A 27123-nucleotide genomic window follows, 5' to 3' on the forward strand; every position below is an offset into this window, starting at 1 on the left:
CTCTGTCAACATAGCAACTCCTTTCTTTGCATGCTGGTTCTTTGGTGGGGGAGTGAGGGGACTGCAAAATGACCCAGCAGAACCTGTATCCCCTTCCCTGGTGGAAGTGTAGCTGCCTGCTTGAGAACTAGGACTTCAGTTCAACTGAATTTAGGTTTGAGGGGATGGAAAGCACAAATTCCATAACTGGGTCTCTTGGAGAGGGGCCAATCTACACATGTAGATTAGGTACACATGTACTCATGGATTCTAGTGATTGGGGACCCAGCTGGAACCTATGGCCCAAGTGACAGGGTAGCTTATGCCATAGCCTGGTCCTGCAGCACTGCCTCCTCAGCACTGGCGGCGTTCTGATGAATGGACCTGAGCAATAATCACCAGTGTAGCATACACGGCCGCCAAAATCCCAGAAGGCCCATCCAGTGCCACACCTCTTTCTTGGCAACAGAGGTGCAAGACTGAACAACTTGATCTTTACCTTATAGAAGTCCCCTGGCATGCCCCAGACTACTGGCCCCCCTGGGAGCTTAATTGATGCTGGGGTTCCTGAATTCTCATAGGCTTTATATCTCACTCTCTGGCATGTCTTACTGGGCATCCAGGTCCTCATTTATCATTTCAGTTAGCATGATATCATAAATGTAGTTGACCTCTGTGATATTCAGTAATGTCAAGATTGCAGGATGGCTGACTCTGTCTGAACATAGAGCAGGAATGTTGGCAATGCTGGGACAGAATGTGGTAAATGTACAGTGCTGCTGACGAGAGCGCCAGAGGATTTGAAGAGGGAATGAGAGGGATCTGATATTCTGTCTTTGGTTCTGAGTTTCAGGGCCAGTAGAACTCCGCTTTCTAGATATTTTATTTATTATTGATAGGTTATGTATTTCTGAGTTCTGCATTTAGCTGTGGTTGAGAAAGACATGAGCAGTCCAGTAACTTGGGCTGCTTTCCTATTGGTGTAAGTGAGTGACAGGGTATTGAGGGCTTACTTTTTTGAGCATTGGATGTGAAAGAAAAGAGACCTGTAGAAAAAATGCCCAACCTCTTCTACTTCATGGATGCAGTTTGGTGGAGCTCATTCTAACTAACTTATGGGTATCTCAGTCAGGAGAAATAATTGCTTTAATAAAGCAACTGAAATTGGAAGGAGAAAGAAATTATGAAAATATTCAGTAGCATTTCCTTCAGCTCATAACAGCAATACATTTTTTTTTTTTGCGGTATGCGGGCCTCTCACTGTTGTGACCTCTCCTGTTGCGGAGCACAGACTCCGGACACGCAGGCTCAGCGGCCATGGCTCACGGGCCTAGCTGCTCCGCGGCATGTGGGATCTTCCCGGACTGGGGCATGAACCCGTGTCCCCTGCATCGGCAGGCGGACTCTCAACCACTGTGCCACCAGGAAAGCCCAGCAATACTTCTTTTTAATCACACATATACATGATCAGTAGCTGGGAACTATGGGATTGGGATAGTGGAGAGATAATACTCCCAGCTGTAGGAAGACAAATATTACCTTGAACTGAGATGTGGCTTTGGGAATCCTTTGAAGAGCCAGTATGTAAAAATTATGATTGCTGAGTCCTGAAGTGGTAAGAGTATATTTTACTTATTTTAGCTCCCTGTGTTTTTTTTTTTTTTTTTGCTTACTGAATTAGATTGAACGAGAAGGAATTATTTTAGATAATCTTCAAGAAGAACTCCCTGAAATTTCCAAAACAAAAGAGGCAGCCACCACAGAGGAATTCTCAGAGCTGCTGGATTGTTTATGCCAATATGAAGAGAATGTGGAGAGGCAGCAGCTGTTACTGGCCCTACTTCTGCAGCGCGTAAAAAATATCCAGAACACTCCTGAAGGCTTAAGACCTATGGGAACTGTTTCTGCATCTCAAGAGATTATGTCTATGCAAGAACGATGCCACAAGTAAGATTTATGAAAAACTATTAAGGAAATGTGCTTGATAAACTCAGGAAAAATTGAGAAAATATTGAATTTCTAGAATATAAAAATATTATAGAACAATGACAAATGATATGACAGAATCAAGTTGCGTCAACACTGATAGGTATAAAAATGATGGAAATTAATTTTTTTTATTGGAGTATAGTTGCTTTACAGTGTTGTGTTAGTTTCTACTGTACAGCAAAGTGAATCAGCTTTACTTATACACATATCCTCTCTTTTTAGATTTCCTTCCCATTTAGGTCACCGCAGAGCATTAAGTAGAGTTCCCTGTGCTATACAGTAGGTTCTCATTAGTTATCTATTTTGGAAAATATTAATATTAACGATAATTAAAGGAAGCACACATTTTCCATCCTGGTGTTTCAAATTTTTTTAAATGTTTGCTGTTTTTCTAACTTAGTAATACATGTTCATTATAGGAAGTTTAGAGAATGTGGATAATTGTAAAGATTAATATAAAAACCACCTTTAATTTTACTACTCATCAACAATCACTACCAATCACTCATCTTTCTTACTATGGCTGTACTTTTAAAAACATTGTGATCATAGTACTATACTGTTTTATATTCTGCTGAACCATTTATAAGCATATTATATTTATTTTCCTATGCTATTAAATGTTCTTTAAAATATAACTATAATATTTCACCATGTGGATATGCTATAATGTATTTAACCAAGTCCCTAATATAGAACCTTTAAATTATATGTAATTTATTTTACTTTTATAAAAACACTGTAATGAATATTCTTACACTAGAATCTCTTTGTACATCTGTGATTACTTCATTGAGAAAGATGCCAAGAAGTATGATCATCAGGTCAAAGGATATATCACTAATATCTTTATAGCTAGAAATACTTACCAGATAGTTCTCAGGAAAGATTTTCCCTACTTAAACTCCTCCAATAATATGATGGCTGCATCCACAGTAAATGGGGTCAGCTTGGATAGAAAGGCTAATTCCGTCATCTATGACTCCAAGGGCCCATGCATGACTTCATTCACACCTCTGAGTCACGTTCAATTGAACTCAAGGATTACAAGGAAAAAAATATGGCAATTGGAATGTAAAGTGTGAAAAGAAGGTATTTTGGGATGAAAGTTTTAGAGAGTTTTTTTTTTCCTCTCTTTTTTTAAATTAATTTTTATTGGGGTATAGTTGCTTTACAATGTTGTGTTAGTTTCTGCTGTACAGCAAAGTGAATCAGTTATACGTATACATATATCCCCCCTTTTTTGATGGAGTGATAGAATTTCATGTATGTTTGTATATATAGTATATAAACCATTGAAAACTGGTACTTTTCTCTCAGGAAAAAAAACCTTTTGTGAGCTATGCAGACATTATATTAATTGTTGAAATAAAACTATTACACAGAAAAGCAGGATAGAGGAACAATTTTATTCTGATGCTATATTTTAGGCTTTTCCAGAAGGCTCAAAAAAATAAGCAATTGATACAGAATGAAATACAAGAAAGACATGCCTTTACAAAAGAAATAATTACTTTGAAGAATTCATTTCAGCAGACTACAACCTTTTTCCAAAATATGGAATTACAAGACCACCCAGAAAAGGCAGAACAGCTTGAGGTAAGTGAGGAATGAACTAGTGAATGTGGCTGATACAGATCTGAAATCTTGAGTCCAAAGTTCTTGGAGCAGAGGTAACCCTGTGGCTAGTGTAGAGGGAATCTAGAAGAAGAAGAAAATGTGGGCAAAGGCCCTGTGGCATGGTGTGGGCAGAGCCACAGGAGATCAATATGGCTGGAGTACAGAGAGCAGAGTTGGGACTAGGTCAGGAGGTAGGCCAGCAGCCCTTTTCCAACCACATTTCAAGTGTGTTTGGTGTACAGGGGTCTCAGACCACTCTTGAGTAGTACGTAGGACTGCTCACTTTATAGGGTATAATATCTAGTCTCTGAGAGGGATAGAACTGTTTTTACTCACAGCACTTGCCACCAATTGTGTGAGGCTTTTTTTTCCCCACACCAACCTATTCCCCAACTCTCCAGACACCAACTGGGACACCAGTTCAATTCTGACACTAACTATAAAGAGTTAGTATCGACCCCCAGGTTAAGGGCTCGGTCCCACAAGCCTGCCCCTGCTTCAGATGCCACCCGTACTTCTTTTTTTTTTTTTTTTTAACATTTTGAGAAATGCTTTATTCAAAAATCTCATGTAAATGTTGTCCTTCATAACTTTAAAAAGATGTTCAAACAGAAAAGAGTTAACTTTAAAAAGCTATTGCATAGAAAATGACACAATACAAATAACAGATTTTACTTTGATATGTAAATATAAACTAGAATAATCTTGATTACAGAGAGACAAAATCATATGCCTCCATAGAAGAAATTTCTTTGGTTAAAAATAGTCAAATTGCTTTTCCATCATACTTTCCTTAAGACATGAAATCTATTTTTTTAAGTATTTGGATTCCAAGTAAAGAACTTCACTATTTTCTCTTTAAATAGAAACACCACCCGTACTTCTGACCGACAGGCTATAAAGCAGCAGCTCCCACGACCCCATCCTCAGGTTTATAAATTTGCTAGAATGGCTCAGAAAACTAGAAAGGCACTTTACTTACTATTACTGGTTTATTATAAAGGATACAACTCAGAAACAGCCAAGTGGAAGACATGTATGGGGGAAGGATGTGGAGCTTCCATGCTCTCTCTGGGTGCGCCACTCTCCCTTGATGGACCTTGACGTGTCCATCAATCCAGAGCTCTCCAAACCTTGTTTAAGGGTTTTTATGGAGGTTCCATTAATAGGCGTGATTGATTAAGTCATTGACAGTTGGTGATTAACTCAACCTCCAGCCCTTCTCCCCTCTGGAGGTCTGGAAGTGGGGTTGAAAGTTCTAGCCCTCTAATCACACAGTTGGTTTCTCTGGCACCAGCCCCATCCTGAAGCTGTCACCCCCCAGCCCCACCACCAAGAATCTTCTCATTACCATAAACTCAGGTATGGTTGGAAAAGACTTGTTATAAATAACAAAAGACACTCCTTTCACCCCTATGCAGGAAATTCCAAGGGTTTTAGAAGCTGTGTCAGGAACCGGGATGAAGGCTAAATTATTATATCGCACTATCTGTGCATAGGCTAGGGGTCATTTTCCGAACAATCTCTTCTCATTCCACTAGGTGGTAACAGGCAAAACTGACGTTTGGCAGTTTGTTCAAAAGTTGCATGCTGTTATTCACCAGAGCTTTTGGTATCAATGTTGCAAAAGGAAACTTACTCTCCCTCACAGAGGCAGTCTTCATGGGGAAGCCATCTAAGTGTAGCTCTGAATGAAGACCTGTACTCAGGGCTAAGTCTAGATAAAGGAGGAGCACTCTGTACCTCAAACCCTACCTTTCTCTGAATGGCACTATTCTTTAACTTTTCCTCTAGACTTGTTCTCTGCTGAGGGCTAAGAAAAGGAAAGCAGTGACACATCGGGGAGTCATTCAAAATTGTAATCATTCTTCAGTGTGGTGACTCAATCCATTAACACAGATAATGCTACTCAACAGCTACTGTAAAAACAAAAGAAAACCCAAAAAGCCACAGTAAAGTCAAGAAGTATTTTTCCACTTGATCTTTGGGAAACTTTCCCAAACAAATGAGTTTCTCCTTTATAATTAGTGCAGGAGTACGTAGATCAGATTCTGTTTCTAGGCCACGACCAATAGACTATTTGTTCAGGTTTCTTTTATCTCCTAAAACCCCACATTCTTTGCAAGGAACTGGAACCCTCCCTTTTGAAAGAAGTTGAGCTGTGCTGGGCTGTCTAATTACATGAAAGCAGACACTTCTGCTTCAAGCACAGGGCTTTTAGTGGCCTTGAATCATTGTGATGATAATGTAGGAAGAAGCAGAAATGGCAACAAGTTAATAATAAAATAAAACTTCTTTGAAACTTTTTGCTGCTTGCAGCTTTTTAGATGGAGACTGCTACTGAGATATAACTAAATCCTAGAGGTACTTTAGAAGCAGGAGATGTTGTAATGTCTTTTCAGGACAATGGTTTGACACTATGGAGAGATATCAAGTTTAATTCTTACAAATTAGAAAGCATCATCTGACCAAACTGAGTATCTCTCATGCTTAATCAGCTTGTATCAATAGTGAGGTTTTGTCATGCAAAGTTTGCTCATTTAAATCATAAAGATGTGCTGGAAAGCTGCTTTCATTTTTAGAGTTAAACTTTTTCTCTGTCCTGTGAGCATTTGAAACTCTCTTGATTTTTTAGGAGCTTCAAAGCATTCTTAAGAAAGGGAAGCTAACTTTTGAGAATATTATGGAAAAACTGCGAATCAAGTATTCTGAAATGTACACCATAGTCCCTGCAGAGATTGAATCCCAGGTGGAAGAATGCAGAAAAGCTTTAGAAGACGTAGATGAGAAGGTAATAATAATGTTTGTATTCGTATTATTATTTATGGAGGTGAATGAATGTAAAGAACAACATATCATTTAAGATCACATTTTCATTTGCCCTGATTTCAGCTATGTCTGTTTTTATAGAGTTTAGTTGAGTGATAATTTTGCGTATTGATACTGAGACGGAGTTGCTCTAAGTAAGTGACACAGGTAACAGAATTAGTCTATTAATTTTTAGTTGTGAAGATGCTTAGTTTTTCTTCTCTTGCATTTAAAAATAGAGTTCTATATTGGCTTTTACTTGACTTTTTTTTTCCTCCGGAAAATCACTTTAAAATTTTGGTCATGAATAATACTTTGCTTTCAACATTTTGAGATTGCAACCAAGAACAATAAGAACACACATTTCATAACTTACTAGGAGTAGCACTTAACACACGGTGTCTTTCTAATAATGATGGTAACATAATTCTCACAAAGCATACCCAGGCAAATCTTTATACCTGAAAGTCCAGGTTGGAAGAAAGAATGGGAAATGGTTCATAGTACTTGGAGACATAGGAGTTTAGCAAGACAATTTTATTGCATTATTTAAAGGCTGCCCAAATCCAACAGAACAAAATCCTGTTTGGTCCAGAAGAATACAGAAGGATTTTTGTATTGCTTTTTGAAGCCTAAAATACCTATAATTTAGTAAATAAAACATATTAATTGCACACAAAAAATCAGGTTCAAACTTGCGACAAATTTCTTTGGAAAATCTAACCCATGTAAAAAACATGTAAACTCCTAATATATATTATAACAAATCCTGTTGATTTGACATACAAGATAATCTATTATGAGGAACTTCCTCAAGAATCATGCACTATTGATTTTATTTTAAGAGAATACTAAATGTTTTGAGAGAAACTCAATTGGTTCTCCTGACTACTTCATGTGAAAATCCCTAACAAAGTGAGTTAATAATCAAAATCTACCTTTTAAATTTAGGGTTGAAAATTTCAACAGTAACTTTGATACCTGTGTATATTTGTAACCAATAAAAACTTACTTTTATTGCGTGATGTGACTGTAGGATCCAGGCAACAGACACAATACCATTCTGTGCAATTCAGTTGGCTGCATACTTTACCTAAATCATGATCTCTCCTAATATACAAAAATGATAGGCATTTCTGCCAGAAGAGTAACTGCCCAAAATATCAGAAAGCTTCATTTTGTGGTAATTTGTTATGTAGCAATAAAAAGCTAATACAGTGATTAAAAATAATAATAGTAATACAGGATTAGTTTTTTTCTAAAAAATCTTGACTGTGGTATGGTCTGTGGAATAAAAACATTATATAAAAGTATCAACAACCTGATGCTGTGAAAAGAGCCTGGGGGCCTTGGCGTCTGGTGGCTCGGGCTTCTTGGGGTGAATTCACCCACTACCTTGCTGTATGACTTTAAGCAAGTCATACATGATGACTTTAGCCTGTGTTTCAATTTCTGTATCTGTAAAGTATCTGCATTGGAAGGTTTAGTCTCAATGGTTGTACAGATATAGTGGTTTTAAAAAGGTTAATTAAAAGGAGAATACAAAAGCATTAAGTATTTTTTGGTTATTCAGTGGCTGTTTGGAGAAAACCTTATCAACATAGCTTAAAAAAATAAGAACATGAGCTAATCAGGCATTTGAAAAATCATACATTCAAAATTCATTTATTATCTTTCCTAGTACAAGTTAATTTCTTTGGAAAATCATTCTGATAAAAAAATTATACTGTTCAGCAGCTAGATTTCTAATTGCTGGGAAAACATACACTAGAAACATTCACACAGAGAAAAACTAAGATCTTCTGCTGCAAGAAATAGCCAGTTTTAGAAGGTTATTTCACCCAAATGAATATTAAGATGGGAATTACATCTTTTACGTCAAATTGAGAATGTTTGTTTTTATTGAAAACAAATCTGTGCAGAGGATTCTCTCATAAAACATAGAAACTGTATAATAAATAATTTTTCTCCCAGGAATTTTTTAATATCATTTGCTCCCTTGGGGTATGTTTCAGACAGTCCCCTCAGTAGTTTTGCCCAACACAGCACATATCTGTAGTATATACTGTGGATTATATTGAACAGATTTCTGTTGGTCAGTTTTCTTTTCTTTTTTTTTTTTTCCCGGTTGGATTTGAACGGTCAGGTCAGCACAGCTGCCTTTTCCTAGTCTACTAATCTACCCTCTCGTTAACGCATTAGTCAGTATGGTTTGGAATTTCCCCCCTAGCCCTTAAAAGATTTGTACGAGTAAAATCTCAAAACACTGTGACTACCCCTTTTATCATTTGAACCTCTGAATAGAGTGCGGAAAACATCTCCATTGTGTCATTCTTCCTTTGAAACAGATCAGCAATGAAGTCTTGAAAAGCTCACCATCATATTCAATGAGTAGAAAAATAGACGAAATTAACAACGGGCTTCGGAATGTCGAAAAGATGTTGCAGCAGAAGAGCAAAAATATTGAGAAAGCTCAAGAAATTCAAAAGGTAACATTCTCCCTTAACTTCCTTCAGCATTTGGTATATTCCCTGTCATCAGTCATCACAGGGATCCTAACCCTGATTTACCGGGCCCTCCTCACTGAGTGTGTCACCTGCAGAGGCTTGGTGGAGAAGGTTGCATTTAAGAATTGTTCTCAGTTTTTCCATGGTGGGAATATGCCCAAACTCCTGAGAGCCTATGATTGGGAACCAGCCTTTTCACTAGGGAAGGATCTTGTCTTGGGAAGACTGATATATAAAAACATTTCAGTAAGATATAAATGGTATTAACAGCTTTTTTTAGACTGCCGGGGGAAACAGAGGAAAGTAGAAATTCCAAATTTATTTCACTTGTAAAATGTCTTAGGTAGAACTGTACATAAACATAATATTCTACCTCTTAACTTCCAAGTAAACTCCTGCATGTAGAAAACATTCTACTTTATATTTTAAGGAAATATTCTAATATGAATGGAGACTTTTAAAAATAGGGCTAAGAGAATAGATCTTAAAAGTTCTCATCACAGGGAAAAAAATTTTGTAACTATGTATGGTGAAGGATTTTTAACTAGACTTATTGTGGTGATCACTTTATGGTAGAAACAAATATTGAACAATTGTGGGACTTCCCTGGTGGTGCAGTGGTTAAGAATCCGCCTGCCAATGCAGGGGCCATGGGTTCGAGCCCTGGTCCGGAAAGATCCCACATGCCGCAGAGCAACTAAACCCATGAGCCACAACTACTGAGCTTGCGCTCTAGAGCCCGCGAGCCACAACTATTGAGCACACACGCCACAACTACTGAAGCCCGCGTGCCTGGAGCCCATGCTCCACAACAGGGGAAACCACCGCAATGAGAAGCCCATGCACCGCAAGGAATAGTGGCCCCCACTCACTGCAACTAGAGAGAGCCTGTGCGCAGCAACGAAGACCCAACACAGCCAAAAATAAATAAATAAATTTATTTTTAAAAAGAAAGAACAATTGTGTTGTACACCTGAAACTAATAAAATGTTATATGTCAGTTATACTGCAATTTTTAAAGAAGTTATCCTCAGAGAAGTCTTACTTATCACCCCCTTTCCCTCTGTTCCCTTCCTCCCTGCAGTTAAGTCTCTCCTTTGGTTTCTAATTTAACTTGACTGTGTTTCTTTTGGTAAAAATAAGCAAATAATTCTAAATATTAAAAGAAATAATTGTACCTATTGTATGTGTCCTTCTTTCATTGAGAAGACATTAGACTGTGTATACTCTCTTAAAATAAGGTGAACAAGATTTCCTCACAAACAATCATACCTGCCTTTGACTTTGCAGCCTCCTCTAAACCAAACAAATGTGATGTCAAAGGATTAAAAAGATTAAACTAAATTGAAAAATAAAAATAGGTCAGACTATGGCTCACCGTTGGACAAAATCTTGGGCTCTCAATAAGCACTTTAGCTAGTCAGATTTTCCCATTTCTAGAAATTATGTTCTTACACAGATATTAAGTAATAATTGAATGTTGCCTTTGAGATTTCCTCTGCCCAGACAAGTGCAGGTTTGAATCCAGCCTATTGGTTTCTTGAACTAAAAGCAGTTGCTACTAATACATGTGGCTAGAATTTTCTGCCAGTGTATTAGTCTGAGTCAGAGCAGATATTTTCTTTTTATCAGTTTTATTTTTGCATTTAATAAGAATTGTCTTCTAGATTAAGTAGATATATATACTGGTCTAAATAGGTTAGGTATTTACCCAAGCCCTTTTAAATGTAATGTTACCTCATCACTCTTGAAAGATTAGGATTACGTTGACCTTGTTTGGTGTCATTCATCTCTGGAAATGTCTAGGACTTTCTGCCCTCTTACAGCTAATTTGTACTGAAATGAATACAGTAAGAGTTAAGAGACCTCAGAAAAAGTGTTTTTCAGTTCAGGTGGTTTCTGGGCATAATTGAAAAACTTTGCCTGGGATGTTGTCTCTGTCATGTTGTTTTGGTAGCATTTACAAGTACAGATACTGTGTGAAAACTTAGAACTCAACACATCTTCAGTCCAAATGGACTTACCCTTTTCTTCCCCAGACAATGTGGGATGAGCTGGATCTCTGGCACTCCAAGCTAAATGAGCTGGATTCTGAAGTTCAGGACATTGTTGAACAGGACCCAGGACAAGCTCAAGAATGGATGGATAACTTGATGATTCCTTTCCAGCAGTATCAGCAAGTATCACAGAGGGCAGAATATAGAACCTCACAGTTAAACAAGGTATGGCTGTAACACGCGATAGCTACACGGAGCATGTGGTAGTAGTGAGATGGGTTTAAAACAAAACAAAAATACATATTCAGAGGCAGCCAGTTTCCCTTGAATTGCCAGTTTTAGGACCTGAAGCTAGAGCTACACCATAGGTTTGAGCAGGTATCGAGGGGACTGCTGGCACAGGCAGAAGCAAGAATCCCAAAGTCAGACCACAGTAGGAGTCCGGGTAAGAATTGGGCTTCTCAACAGGTAGGGGAATTTCAGGCAGGCAACCTCAAGAGTCCCAGGAGGGAGCCAGAGAAAGAACCTCATTTGGGAACAAAACACCCCTGCCCTCCCTTCCAAGTAGGGGTCACGGTGGGTGAGCTGTGCATGTGATCTAGCAGCAGCAAGGCAGGAGCCTACTCTCAGAGGGACTGGTATATATAGGACAAGGCCCGGTACAGGAGGACCAAATGTAAGCCCAGTTTTCAAAGTGGGACATAAAACGGGAACCAGACTAGTTGCAAAGCTAACTTGAAACCCTTGCTGAGGCCCATAGCGTTGGGGTAGAACTCCTTAAATCCTTCCCACCTGTGGTCAGGATTCGTTTTACAGGTTGAAGGATCAAAACCTGGAGGGGGTGGGCAAGTGGCCCAGCTGTGGGGTGTGGAGCCCTGCGAGGCCTGACACCACTGACTAACAGCAACCAGTTCTTCATTTAAGAATCATTCCACTGAAAGAGGAACCATCAGACTGAGTTTGGTACTGCCTATCTTTCACAGGCCACAATTAAGCTGGAGGAGTATCATGATCTTTTGAAGAGTACTGAGGCTTGGATAGAAAATACCAGTCGTTTGCTGGCCGATCCTGCAGACTATGACTCTTCAAAGACGCTGAGTCACCACGCTAGTACCCTTCAGGTGAGTGTTCTTTCAGTGTTTCCTGGGTGTCGTAGAATCTACATAACGATTAGTGGCTTAGCTGATGGTCGCGATGCTTTTTCCCCCCTTCTTTCCTGAAAAAACAGCCTTATCTTCAAGCATGCCAAATGGCAGAAGGAAGCTTGGAAGAGTGGCAGGCTCTAGATAGGGATTTTGGAGACCAGGATCTAGTTCTTTCTGTCCTGATAACTAATTCTTGACTTTCAGGATAATTTACTGTGTCCTCCATGGGCCACAGTTTCCCCGATCTCTGAAGTAAGAATGTTGCACTGAATGGTGGTGATGGTTTTGGTTGTAGAATTCCAAGATGGTTCCCAATAGTCCTATTCCCGGGTGTACACGACCTATATAATCCCCTTCCCTTGAGTGTGGGCAGGAATATGAGTAAGTGATGAGATAGTCACTCCCTTGATTAGGTTACATCGTATAGCTAAGGATATGGGATAGTCACTCCCATGAATACATGACTGATCATGGATGTATAATTATAAGACTCCCTGGTAGCAGACTAGAGTGAGATTCTCCTGCTGGATTGAATAAGTAAGCTGCCATACTATGAGAGGGCCATGGAGCCAAGACCCTAGGGTGGCCTCCAAAAGCTGAGAGACCCACAGTCAACAGCCAGCAAGAAAACTGGGATCTCAGTCCTACAACTAAATTCTACCAACAACCAGAATGAACTTGGAAGAAAAATCCACGCTCCAGATGGCACCTTGATTGCAGCCTTGTGACATCCTGAGCTGAGGACCCGCCTAAGCCATGCCTGGACTCCTGAGCCATGGAAACTATGAGATAATAAGTTTGTTTTATTTTAAGCTGCTAAGTTTGTGGTAATTAGTTACACAGCATTAGAAAACTAATCTGCCGTTCCTTCCAGTTCTAGCATGCCATGATTCCAAATTTCCTGTCCTTCCTGTTGCTCCACAGGTGCCCTGTGTCACCATGCTAACCTATAAAGGCAAAACAAATGAAAGGCTTTTCCTACTCAGGGCCGTGACTACAAGAGATCTTCCGGATGCTGAATGTTGGCTTAAATTTTATTGTGAAGGCATATTTCCCTTCTCTCATACTATTCAGCCATGAGAAAGAATCTCTTAGGAAAAGGTTTATTGTATAACAATTTTATTTATTTATTTATTCATTTGCTTATTTATTTATTTTGGGGGCTGTGTTGGGTCTTTGTTGCTGCTTGCGGGCTTTCTCCAGTTGCAGCAAGCTGGAGCTACTCTTGGTTGCGGTGCGTGGGCTTCTCATTGCGGTGGCTTCTCTTGTTGCGGAGCACAGGCTCTAGGCGCTCAGGCTTCAGTAGTTGCAGCACGCGGGCCCTAGAGTGCACAGGCTTCAGTAATTGTGGCTCGTGGGCTCAGTAGTTGTGGCACATGGGCTTAGTTGCTCCGCGGCATATGAGATCTTCCCTGACCAGGGATCGAACCCGCGTCCCCTGCATTGGCAGGCAGATTCTTAACCACTGCACCACCAGGGAAATCCCCTATAACAATTTTTAGAGTAATCAGACCTCAAAACTGATCCAACTCTTTTTTTTTATATCTTTAAAGTAGCACAATGTGTCCCTAAGTAACAACTGACTTCATACCTCCCCTGTGAGACTTCTTGGCACAGTTTTTTCCTGTGGTAACAGTTGTAAAGATACTGCATTTTCACCTACTTGTTTCTTTTCTTCCCCTTGCCTGTGATTTCTGCCCCCACCTCTTGGGTTGACTTTCCACATCCCCAAAGCATGTCATCTTTTTATTTTAAATGACCTGTATCTTTCATCATTTTCAAGAAGTTTGCAGACAGAAGAGAGGAATGATGCTTTTTTTTCCCTCAAATGCTTATTAGGAGTTTTTAAAAAACTGTACAAGAATGAACATATGCAAAAACAGCTGAAGTTTTACTGCCTTCTTCTGACACAAATGTAAATGTGTAAAAGTATCTCTCAAACTGTTCAGGACACCCTCCTTTGCTGACCTTTGTTTACATGGGACTGAGTAGAACTTAGGTTATTAGCTGGAGGAAGTAGGGACCAGGGGATATGCAGGCTGATGTCCACAGAATGTATTCTAATAAATCTTCCAAGGGGAAATAAGTCATAAATAACTAGTCCCATGTGAATACCCCACTTTGTTCCTATTTTGAAAATAGTTGTCCTACTTTAGGGCACCCTTTACCATTTTTCTAACATTAACTGGTATTGATTTTTAAAATGACTTAAAGAAGTATCAAAACTCTCAACTAAGGTTTAAAAGTCTGTTTTAATCACACTATAACCTTCCACCTCGATTGCATTTGTTAAATTAGGTTTTCGTAACCTAAAGCTGATTCCGTGAAGTCTACTGTTGTAATGAAGACTCACTGAAACAGTAATTGTCATTGTAGAAAATAGGAAAACAACTTGTTCTTTAAATCAACTTCATTAAGGTATAATTTACAGATAGTAAAAAACACCTAAGTGTACAGCTAGGTAAGTTTTGATAAGGGTATCCAGTTGTGTAACCACTACCACCATCAATACATAAAGACCATTTCCATCACCCCAAAAAGTTTCTTTGTGCTCCTTTGCAGTCAGTATCCTTTTATCTATGTTCAGCCCTATGTAATCACTCATTGGTTTCTATTCCTATAGTTTTGTCTTCTCTACATTATCCAATGAATAGAATCATACAGTCTTTTGGGCCTGACTTCTTTTACTTAGCTTAATGTTTTCGAGATTCATTCAGGTTGTTACATTTATAGGTAGTCTATTCTTTTGACTGCTAAATAGTATTCCATTTGTGGAAATATACAATATGTTTATTCCTTCACCAGTTAATAGACATTTGGGTTATTTCAAGTTTGGGGCTATGTATTCTATATCTATTGCGTTGTAACACATCACTCCTGAAGTTAACAGCTTAAAACAAGAATTATGGAATCCAGGCATGGCTTACCTGAGTGGTTCTGGCTCAAGGTCTCTCATGAGAATGCAGTCAAGGTGTCAGCCAAGGCTGTGATCTCATCTGAAGGCTTAGTTTGGGTGAAGGAAGAGACAGGATGCACTTCCAGGCTCATTCACGTGGCTGTTGGCAGGCTTCAGAAGATCCACTTCCATTCACAGATGTGAGGGCCTCTCCACAGGACTGCCTTATGGCATGGCAGCTGGCTCCCTTCACCGTGAACAATCTAAAAAAGAGTGAGAGAGCTCCCAAGACAGAAGCGGTCTTTTTTTTTTTTTTTTTTTTTGCGGTACGCGGGCCTCTCACTGTTGTGGTCTCTCCTGCTGCGGAGCACAGGCTCTGGACGTGAAGGCTCAGCGGCCATGGCTCATGGGCCCAGCCGCTCCACGGCATGTGGCATCTTCCCGGACCGGGGCACAAACCCGTGTCCCCTGCATCAGCAGGCGGATTCTCAACCACTGCGCCACCAGGGAAGCCCCAGAAACGGTCTTTTATAATCTAATCTTGGAAGTGACATCTCATCATTTCTGCCATATCTTATTAGAAGTAAATCAATAAGCTCCGCCTGCATTCAAGAGAACTAATTGTAAGGACATGAGTACCAGGAGGTGGGGATTATTGGGGGCCATTTTAGGAGCTGCAACAGCTATTATGAGCAAAGCCGCTGTGAGCATTCATATACAAATCTTTGTGTGAACATAGGTTTTCAGGTCATTTCATTTGATGAATACCTAGGAATAGATTGCTGGCTCTTATGGTATTTAACTAAGAAACTGCTAAATTATTTTCCTAAATGGCTTTACCATTTTTCATTCCCACTGGAGTTCTAATGACTCCATATTCTTGTCAGCACTCGATAGTATCTGTCTTTTAAATTTTAGCTACTCTAGTGACAAGTAGTGGTATCTCACTGTGGTTTAAATGGCATTTCTCTAATGACTAATGATTTTTTAATTTGAGCATTTATTCATATGTTTATTTATCACTTGTACGCTTCATTTGTGAAATGTCGGTTCAGTTATTTGGGGGTTTTTTGCCTTTTTTTTTTTTTTTGTACGCGGGCCTCTCACCGCTGTGGCCTCTCCCGTTGCGGAGCACAGGCTCCGGATGCGCAGGCTCAGCGGTCATAGCTCACGGGCCCAGCTGGTCCGCAGCATGTGGGATCTTCCCGGACCGGGGCACGAACCCGTGTCCCCTGCATCGGCAGGCGGACTCTCAACCACTGCGCCACCAGGGAAGCCCGCCTAGTTTTTAATTGTGTTATTTGTCTTTTTATTATTGAATTGTAAACATTATTTATATAATATTCTAAAATCCTTTGTCACATATGTGATTTACAAATATTTTCTCCTAGCTTGTGGCTTGTCTTTTCATTCTCAATATTGTCTTTCAAAGAGCAAATGTTATTAATTTGAGGAGGTCTAATTTATCAATATTTTTCTTTTATAAATTATTCTTTTGTGTTGTATCTAAGAAATCTTTATCTAACCCAGGGTCACAAGGATTTCCTCTTCTAGAAATTTTATAGTTTTAACTCTTACTTGTAGGTCTGTAATCCATGGACTTACATATACTACCAAATGTAAAATAGATAGCTAGTGGGAAACAGCCGCATGGCACAGGGAGATCAGCTCAGTGCTTTGTGACCACCTAGAGGGATGGGGTAGGGAGACGCAAGAGGGAGGAGATATGGGGATATATGTATATGTATAGCTGATTCACTTTGTTATAAAGCAGAAACTAACACACCATTGTAAAGCTATTATACTCCAATAAAGATGTTAAAAAAGTAAATAAAGTTAATTTTTGTATATGATATGAAGCAAGAATCAAGGTTCATTTTTTTTCTATGAGATTATCCATGTTTTGAAAAGACTCACTATTGATTACTTTGGTGCTTTGTTAAAATCAATTGACCTCTCATATATATGGGTCTGTTTCTGGACTGTCTCTTCTGTTCTGTTGATCTATGTGTCCTTTTACCAATATGACACAGTCTTAATTGCTACAGCTTTATAGTAAATCTTGAAATCAGGTAGTATAAATTCTACAACTTAGTCTTTTGTTCTTTATCAAATTTGTTTTGGCTAATCTGGATCTTTTGCATTTCCATATACATTTTAGAATCATCTTGTCAATATCTATGCAGAGGTCTGTTTGAATTTTGGGAGGGCATTAAATCCAGATCACTTTGGCAAGACTTTACCTCTTAACCATATTGGCTGTTCCCATCCAGGAACAGGATGTATCTCTCTATTTATTTTGGTCCTCTTTAATTTCTCTTTAATGTAAATTGTTAAATTTATTCCTGAGCGTTTTATGGTTTTTTGATGCTATTGTAAATAGTATTATTGGGAAAAGCATTGGTTTTAAGTTTTGTTTTCCTTTCAAGTTTTCTCCTGCTAGGATTTGGAATAAGGTCAATATGAAATTCTGAATAACCTGATTAATTTTGGGGACTCGTGACTAGAAGTCTGGTTGCATAAGTAAATGCTCTTTTTCATAACAGTTATTTTTTATGGGATTACCTGAAGACTACATTAGCAGGTTGAATACTTCCAATAGGTGGCTGAGATATTTTGAAATCTTAAGTTTGAAAGTTAATAATTATAATCATTAAAGGAACAAAAGAAAAATTCTAAGGAAGAATGTCTAAGGAATTCTAAAAATGGATGTTTTCCACTTATATTTGGTTTTATCAGATAGAGCTCTTTTGGTATCAAGTTATTCAAGTCAACTCAAGCTATAGGGGTGTTTCATGGAAGTCAGTGGCTCCAGATGGTAAGGCCAAGGAGGACACTGGCACCAGGACTGCCTCGTCGTTTCCCATCCCCACTTCACTTATCTATTTCTGTCAAACCCATTTCCCAAAATTACAAGTCCAGCCAATTGGATGGCTTTTTTTTTTTTAACATCTTTTTGGAGTATAATTGTTTTACAATAGTGTGCTAGTTTCTGCTTTATAACAAAGTGAATCAGCGATACATATACGAATGGCTTTCTTGACCCTAATTCCAAATTATAGAGGGATGAACTTATAGGTCAAGTGTTTCTGATTCTGTTGACGATGGCTGGAGGAGCAGGGCTACTTGGTATAAAACAGCTGCTGCAAGCCCACCAAGATGGGGTAGACATTCTATAGTCATATACTGCCCTTGACAAGAGAGAATGCTCAATGTTTTATTATGAAATTGGGAATGAACAGGAGTATGAAATGTTGAGACAAATTCAAATTTTCTCTGATTTAATTTTTTAAATTAAGGTATAATTCACATACAACATTTATTAGTTTCAGGTGTACAACAGGATGATTCAATATTTGTATGTATTGGAAGATGATCACCCACACTAAGTCTAGTTACCGTCCGTCACCATACATAGTTATAGAATTCTCTCTGATGTAATTTCAATCAACTTTTTCCAGTATCTTGATGTTTTTCTTTTTTCATGTTTCCCATTATCTAGATGGCTTTGGAAGATGCAGAACAGAAGCACAATCTTTTGCATTCAATTTTCATGGATCTAGAAGGCTTGTCAATAATTTTTGAAACAGATACTTTAGCACAGCCTATACAAGACTTAAGTCATCACATAGTAGCTTTACGACAAAAAATCATAGAAAGCCTTCCCCAGATTCAACGAATGGCTGATGTAAGTTAGCACTATAACGATGTGACTTCTTATTTTAAATGTATATTTCATTTAGTAAATTAGAGTTATACTACTAATCAGTTCTATGAAGACACATTGATCTGGTACATTTTTCATTTATGTTATTTCTTGAATTACATTTTACTTTATACCCTATAGTGCAGCTACAACAAAAATCATATCCCCATTCTCAGTCCAGAAGTAGTCTATTTTTTTTTTTTTTTGCAGTACGCGGGCCTCTCACTGTTGTGGCCTCTCCCGTTGCGGAGCACAGGCTCCGGACGCGCAGGCTCAGTGGCCATGGCTCACGGGCCCAGTCACTCCGCGGCATGTGGGATCTTCCCGGACCAGGGCACGAACCCGTGTCCCCTGCATCGGCAGGCGGACTCTCAACCACTGCGCCACCAGGGAAGCCCCAGCCGCGGACTCTCAACCACTGCCCCACCAGGGAAGCCCCAGCCACTGGATTTTTAAATAATTTTATTTATTTTGGCTCGAAACATGTGAGGCATTTATTTAAGGGTGGAGTCACACAGCAAAGGCAGATGCAGTTAGTCTTAATAATTTACCTTTTATTTCTCAGTTACATTCCCTGCACCACACTTATGTAACTTCAGAGAATCATACTTATTAAATATTCTTGGTTATTGAAGCTTATTCCAAAATTGTTAAATGCTTCTACAACTTTTCATGGAAATTACCATAAAATACATTGTATATATTTATGTATTTTCTTAAACGTATGGTATAGAAAATAATTTCAATATAACTGAATGTTTCATAATATGAAGGTAAATTACTATAATTACTGCTTTATTTGCTTATATGAAGTTATGTTTGTCCTACATTGAATGGCTCCAAGTTGTGATAATTTGAAATCCTTTGATGATTTCTATGTAGTTTTTCCTATTCCCTGCATTATTTTTGCTTCAGTTTATCTCCATAAAGCTCTAAAGGTCTGAAGGCCCTCTTACAGTGTGAGTGGACTTCAATATGTAGGTTTTATAGCACATATTCATAAATATGTAGGTTTGAGAGCACAAATTGCAGCATTTTCACTTTAAGTTTCTTGGCCACTTTCTAGAAGTTGACACTGATGGGAGAATAGCCACTGGATAAATGATCTGTTGTTCATATTAATCTGAGTAGGTTATAAGGTAATTTAGTGACTCTCCACACGGCAAAAGTTTGTTAGGGAATTGGCACCAAAATCTGTCAATTTTCCAGCTCCTTGTGTGTTTGTTTCTCAAGGGTGACTTTACCATTTTACTTAAAGTAGTGAGAATTTTTTCAGCATTGACCCACTTGTATTCAAGTGTTTAAAGACATTCCAAAGATAAATCTAAAGAGTTTGTAGATATTTGAGAATTTACTTAAAATTTGTTCAGATGCATACTACTTTTGTTCTCATAGCATAAATAATTGAAAATTGGCCCCATGAGGATCTTTTAACTCAGTAAGTATAAGCAATGCTTTGTATTGTGGTATGCTATTACTAACAGAACAACATTTTTATTGAAAACAGCCCACGTTATCTGTGTAGCACTTGGTTAGTTTTGAAGTGATATAAGTGGCAAACATATTTTGGTTAAATATGAGAATAGAGTAAATGGCAGTAAATTGTGTTTTAGAAAGATTATTAACATATAACATATACTGCATGAGTGTGTTTTTTTGTTTCTGAAATTCTAGGATGTGGTTGCCATTGAAACGGAAGTAAAATCAATGGAGAAAAGAGTTTCAAAAATCAAAGCTATCCTGCTATCAAAAGAAATATTTGATTTTTCACCTGAAGAGCATCTTAAGCATGGGGAGGTAAGCATGGATCATTATTAAAAATATTTTCTCTTAATACTTACTATGCCTATTTTAAAATGTGTAATAATATGATGTGATAAAAAGTGTTTAATCTTGCTAAAGTAAGAGCAAAGTAAAGTTGGGAAATAGATATGAATGACTATAAATATCATATTTTAAATCATATTTCTAGTGCTATCTATGTATCTATAATTTTCCTATAGGTTATTTTTTCATTTAATTTCTTCCTAAAACTTCAAGGTTTGGTAGTTTTTCCTTCACGTCAAACCCAGGTGTTTGTTTAATAGTCTAAGCACTTAAGCCTCTAAGTCAGAAGAACTGGGTTCCAGCCCCAACTGCCCTGCTTACTGGCTGTGTGCCTTTGAGTGATTGGTTAACATTTCTTGGATTTGCTTTCATATCTGTACATTGGTATTGTGGTGATTATGTTGGACAGTTATAATGTATATGGAGCCCCTAGCACAGGAGCTGGGACATACTAAACAGCATACAGATGTTGCTTCCCCCTCAGCCTACCAGTTAAGAGCATGGGCTTTGGGATCAGGCAGCCCTGGGTTCTAATCCTGACCCTGCCTCTTACAGTGTGCCCTCACCTGGGTCTTCTAACTTCTGTGAACCCAATTTCCTTACCTGTGAAAGGGAAGTTATGATATCTACCTCCTAGGGTGGTTGTGAAGATTAAATGAAATAATACATACGAAGTACTTAGTAAAGTGAATACTCTCTCCTAATTTATTCATTATGTAAATCCAGATATCTATGGATCAGATGTCATTAAAACAAAATAGAAGTGCAGTTTTGGGACTTAGGAAATTTGGCAGGACAGTTCCGTTCAATTCAATAAGCATTTTTTGAGAGTCTATTATGTGGGAAGCCCTGTGCTGGGTGCAGTTGCTGTGAAAGTTAGTAAGAGGCAGTACCTGCTCTTCCACAGCCTACTGCCTGGTCACAACACACGAAGCACATAACAGTTCTACAGAGAGAGGCGGGGGGGGGGGGGGGGGGGGTGGAGAAAGAAGGAAAGGGTTGTCCAAAGGCGTCACGTGGTGCTGGGAGGGTACTCTTGCCCCAGGCATTCTTTCCTGAGACCTTATCTAACTGCCAAATCACAAGTAATATATTAGTTCTTTTCAACCTGAGCTAAGACACTGTTTTAAAACTCAAAACTATAAAGACTAAAGTTTAATTTTGAATAGATTTAGGAGTGGCCTTTTTTTTTTCACTTGTGTACCATGTTTATCTAAGGTTATACTGGAAAATATACATCCCATGAAGAAAACCATTGCTGAAATCGTGTCTTACCAAGTGGAACTGAGGTTACCCCAGACAGGAATGAAGCCTCTGCCTGTGTTTCAGCGGACAGATGAGCTTTTACAAGATATAAAACTGTTGGAAAATGTGACTCAGGAACAAAATGAGTTATTAAAGGTGAGTGGTTTTTGTGATGACAGCCAACTTATTGGATGAAAATATTCAGCAAAAGCTGGTGTTGTTTTAATGGTTGGGCGGGTGAAATTCCCATGACCAAAAGATGCTGCCTGTGTTGATTCTTTTTGGTCTCTTCCAGTATTATTATCCAGGAGGTGGCATTTGATATGAGAGTATCTTGTTGCTCAAATGAGGTTAAAGTGATTTTTCTCAGCTCTTATTCTTGTTCTGGTTGAAGACATTAAAGTCTAGTTTTGTTCTATTTCATTCCATTCTTTAATTATTGAAGATCTACATGGGTAAAATGCTGTGGGAAGAGATTCAACCTGAACCGTGCATTTGCAGTTTCATGAGGCTGACAGACCCACAATAATGTCTTTATACCTCTCAGTTGCTTTCTTATTAATCATTTCAATTTATTACCAACACGATACAGGTAGGGTAGGCACTTTGCCATTTTTATTTTTACACATTAGGAGACTAGTGTTCAAAGGTCAGATGACTTTCTGAAAGACCAGAGTTAACGTATGTTGAGATTAATTTGTGTACAGATAAGAAAAGAATTTGAGTTTCTAGACCCTAGTATTATTCTTCATATCGAGGTCTCTTCCTTCTAACTGATGACATCTTCTAGCCTCTCCCTGAGGGCTTTTTAAAATTCTTCTGATAGATCTCCTGTCTCAAGGCAGGAATTATCATTAGATAGAAATTACATTTTACTTTGGTTGGTATTGCTATATCAACAACCACTCCTACAGGAAAAGAAAGTTGCTGAAAGAGCCACAGACTTTTCAGCCCTCTTGGTAGACACCCCCTCCTGCCTACTTTTCTTGATTAGGTGTGTCAGGGTAAGAGGAAAGGTTATTTTTCCTCCTTCCCATCCATCCCCTGGTTATAAGAAGAAAATTGCTATCTCTTTCTCCCTCTTAAATTTCATTCACATTTGGCGGTCACTCTGTTCTCCTAAGATTTGAGGATATTGTAATCTCTGGTTTGAGTCTTAGCTCATGTAGTCTCTCTGGCCTGGCTACTGATCAGCTGACATCATTTCCTAACACCCACAGGGAGAAAAAAGATCTGGCACTCAATGTACTATTTTTTTAATAATATAAAGAGAAGAAAAAAAAAAGAAAATTTGATCTGTTACTTTTAATCTTTTTGTGCTTTATTGGTCTCCTGGTCAGAAAAAGAAAATAACAGTCCTAACTATGCTTTAAAGTGACTCCTTCACAAGATGAAAGGGGGAGCAGTAGAAGAGGAAATTAGGTTTTGTGCCAAGTTAGATATCAAAATGTGCTGCTAAAATTTTCCATCTTACTGTGTTAGTGGAAATTAGATGTCATCTCAGGTATTTCAAAGCTAAGTAAGCCAGTGGTAATGAAAATCATTAGAGTATGGTACATTTCATTTCTACCTTAGATAATTGTAAATGCTCTCATTGTGGAAAATAAGACAAATTACTTTTGGGGGGAGTAATGGGATTTAGCTCATTACTGAAGGCTGGGGAACAGGTGTGTGCAGCAAACACAGTTATTGATTTCCAGCCTGCAGCTAAAATTATAGTTAAATATTAAAGAAAATACAAGGAAGAATTCTGTGTTGGCCAGAAACTTTGTAGTTTCAAAAAGCATTTTGTTTCATTGTGAAGCATACAAGGAAATATCTAGATTTTCTTTTGAAGTCCGTTTCTTTATCTTTCATCACACTTTGATCATATCGTTTAGCACACAGGCAGTAAGTTCAAGCTCTACTATTCCCTTAACACTAGATTCCAGGTATTGTTCTGGTTTTGCCTTATTCTGCAAACTCAGACTGCTCTCAAACCTCAACCTCTTACCATAAAATGTATATCACAGATCCCAAGGGGTACCAGGTGAGGATGTGTCTGGACCAGGAAAACCCATCATTTCTCAAATCACATGCCCTTTCCATTCTGAATCAGGATTGTCACCTTTCTGTGTATTGAAAGCCCCGCAAGGAATATGTATTAAAATGGCGTATGTGACATATCAGTAATTTCATAAACTTAGCAACTTTATGTTAACGTGCTATAAAATGCTTCCCAGAATAAGCCCGTTAGACTGGGAATACTTAAGAACAAACGTATGTCTAATTAGACTTGAACCCAAGGTGCTCTAGCATCTAAGTGGAGCAAGAAGGTCAGGTGCCAGCATTGCGAACGTTGTTCTCTGTATTGAGCCTACCATTTCCTATTGGAATCTGTATGGTTGTGTATTGATATAATTGATTGGAGTTTGTGATGGAAATAGACATTGGAAGTAGCCCATTGATCTTCTTTTGGGGGGGGTTATTTTATAGATAGTCATAAAACAGACAAATGAATGCGATGAAGAAATAGAAAAATTGAAACAGATCTTAAATAATTATTCAGCTGAATTCTCCCATGAACATATGTCACCAGACCGAGCTGCCAACCTGCCACAAGTACAGGTATATTTCTTTCATTCATTTTTCCAGCAGTTTATTCAACAGTCACTTTCTAAGCTGTTGGTGTCTACAAGCCCTTTTTGATGATACAGTGTATTTCCTACTTCTCTCTTTCAACTGAAGGTATTTTACGTGTGTATTTACTTTTTATTCCTATTACATAAAATAGGTTATTATATAATTATCATAATGGAAGTCTCTTCAAGTGTCTTTAGCCTCAACTTGGTGCATTCTGGCTGGTAGCAAAGAAGCTGATATAACACATGGTATTTGGACAACCTGGCTTTCCAGCTAGCTTTCTGGCATAGGGGTCAGGCAGGCTGGGCTTTAGAAGTAAAGACTGAATGCTGTTGTAATAAAGAGTTCCGTATACTAAGCAGTCTCTCCATATGCCCTAATTAACAATGTCCTGTGGACCCAGTTACAATGGTTTGCATGTTAACTCTCTATTGCCATCAAGTTGATGTAGGCACGCAATTGCTATGGTGTTCAAAGCCACGTTACACCACTTTCCAGCTGTGAGATGTAGGGCAAATTTCTTAATGTCTGAAGTGAAGTACAAAGGGGTCCAAGATGACAGACAGCTATTAAGTGGTGGACTCAATAAGGCAGACTCAGGTTATTAAAGATTGAGTATTGTAAAAGTGTCACATTTCCCTTTACATTAAAAAATTTAAGAACCCCAGGGACTTCCCTGGTGGTGCAGTGGTTAAGAATCCGCCTGCCAATGCAGGGGACACAGGTTCAATCCCTGGTCCGGGAAGATCCCACGTGCCGCGGAGCAACTAAGCCTGTGCACCACAACTATTGAGCCTGCACTCTAGAGCCAGCAAGCCACAACTACTGAGCCCACTGCCACACTACTGAAGCCCGTGCGCCTAGAGCCCATGCTCTGCAACAAGAGAAGCCACCGCACTGAGAAGCCTGCACATGCATTGAAGAGTAGTCCCCACTCGCCACAGCCAGAGAAAGCCCACATGCAGCAACGAAGACCCAACACTACCAAAAATAAATAAATAAATATTTTAAAAAAAATTATTAAAAAAAAGAGCATACCATGCATGGACAATGATGAAAACAAGTTGTGAAGCAGGGAGTATGATTAATCTAATTCTGTGTTTCTGAGGTCCACAAAATAAAATTAAAAAAAAAATTAAAGGACCCCAAAGAGCTTGTGTTTATATTAAAACTCAGAAATGTAAAATGTAGTGAGAAGAGTGAGATTTTTGCAAATCTCATTAGTCTGGCTTACTAGGAGACAGCTAGATTCCCATCTTCTTCTGCATTCAATCTATTGAGGTATGTCATTTTCTTTGAAGTATATAAAGACAATCTAACCTCTCAAAGACATGTACATGGAAAAGAGAGAACTATTTTAATAACCCTTTTGAATAATTGTGGACATTCTTTGAAACTACACTAAACTCTAACAAGTAGAATTACTCAGAGGTTCATTGTTAAATGGAATTTGAAGCCATGTCAGTGAACTTTTCATACTCTTACATTAAAATCCATTGGTCTGTCTTGTACTTGGAATGGATCTCCAACCATGCATGATTTTATAACATCATGTTTGATCGTTTGGAAAATACTATTTGACTAGTCATGTAGATCCTCCAAATGATGACACATTTCAGTAGCCGATATTAAAAAATTCACATTTATTAATATTAACATTTACCTCTTCAGAAAAATCTTTATATATGTATTACATATATATGTATGTATTTATGTATGTATAGTTTAACAACCATCTTTTTTTTTCAAGTAAAAACAGTATTCTATGAGAAAAATACGGATAGGTTAGCTTGAAACTTAATCACATGAGTGTTATTCCTCAACCATTAAACTTTGGTACATAGCAGAAGTGCTTTATGCAGGCTTCCCACTTTGTCATACAGAATATTAAAAATACATGTTCTTTATCAAGGATATTCTTAAGTGAAGCTGGCTTTTTTTCCCAGTTAAATTCATGATAGTGAAGCATCTAGTAACTACTAATATAGTTGATATCGCTGCCTTGATTCATACTTTACCCACCATTGCTTTTGCGACATCACACAGAGAAAAATGTCAACACAGTGAGAAAGGCCAGTAACATTTTAGAATTATTATGAAAATGATCTTGACCTTATAGAGTGTGGACCCCCTAGGGTCTGCAGATGCCACTTTGAGAATGGCCGCTCTGTGCCCTTCTCTGTCTCCATAATGCTAGTGGCTCTGCAGACTAGTCTGTTTCTGTAAGTGTTATTCTAATGGCTGTAGTATTAACGTCTGTTGGGAGGCACTGTTCCTCTGAAGTGTAGTGTTTATTGAAAAGGGACAGACACCACGGCCAACTCAGATTTAATTAAGTTATCATTTCCCAAAGCAATCACAAGAAATTTAACTTCAGACAGAATAGGGGTATTGGTGTCGGAATGTGTGCAGTAGCACAAGAGCCATGGGGGCTGGGTGTCAGAAGTCCAGGTCTAGGCTCTGTCACTAGCTGCAGCCCTGGAAAAATCACCTTCTTTCTCTGGACTTCAGAACTCTCACTTATAGGTGGAGACATGTTGAGTTTCTTTGTCTCTAAAAAAAAGTAATGGTTCTATGAATATCTGTAGGATGGATGGATGGAAAAAAAGAAGTAAGGAAGAAATGGGACTTCCCTGGTGGACAGCAGTTGAGACCCCGAGCTCTCAGTGCAGGGGGCCCCGGTTCGAGCCCTGGTTGGGGAACTGGATCCCACATGTGTGCTGCAACTAAGAGTTCTCATGCCACAACTAAGGAGCTGGCGAGCCGCAACTAAGGAGCCAGC

At 38.6% G+C, this 27123-nt stretch overlaps 2 protein-coding genes across 8 annotated transcripts in view; one reads left to right on the plus strand and one right to left on the minus strand.

Annotated features, from left to right (window-relative positions):
- Nucleotides 1-27123, plus strand: part of SYNE2 (spectrin repeat containing nuclear envelope protein 2) — a 332333-nt gene that overhangs the window by 191372 nt on the left and 113838 nt on the right. For 6 of the 7 annotated variants that reach the window (XM_029238377.1, XM_029238372.1, XM_029238375.1 and 3 more), the window contains 10 exons: nt 1661-1926; nt 3399-3567; nt 6224-6379; nt 8745-8885; nt 10943-11125; nt 11884-12021; nt 18444-18629; nt 20322-20444; nt 21693-21875; nt 24195-24326. In XM_029238377.1, coding sequence (XP_029094210.1) covers nt 1661-1926; nt 3399-3567; nt 6224-6379; nt 8745-8885; nt 10943-11125; nt 11884-12021; nt 18444-18629; nt 20322-20444; nt 21693-21875; nt 24195-24326 — 1677 coding nt within the window. Of the gene's footprint in view, nt 1-1660; nt 1927-3398; nt 3568-6223; nt 6380-8744; nt 8886-10942; nt 11126-11883; nt 12022-18443; nt 18630-20321; nt 20445-21692; nt 21876-24194; nt 24327-27123 lie in introns of those variants that run through there. The other variant, XM_029238378.1, reaches the window with a different exon arrangement.
- The window catches only part of ESR2 (estrogen receptor 2), a 193753-nt gene continuing 181719 nt past the window's right edge, over nt 15090-27123 (minus strand). The window contains exon 9 of the mRNA XM_029238381.1: nt 15090-15223. Coding sequence (XP_029094214.1) covers nt 15090-15223 — 134 coding nt within the window. The remainder of the gene's footprint in view (nt 15224-27123) is intronic.

The sequence above is a fragment of the Monodon monoceros genome, unplaced genomic scaffold, assembly GCF_005190385.1.
Source record: "Monodon monoceros isolate NGI ecotype Baffin Bay Population unplaced genomic scaffold, NGI_Narwhal_1 Super_Scaffold_21, whole genome shotgun sequence".
NCBI lineage: Eukaryota > Metazoa > Chordata > Mammalia > Artiodactyla > Monodontidae > Monodon > Monodon monoceros.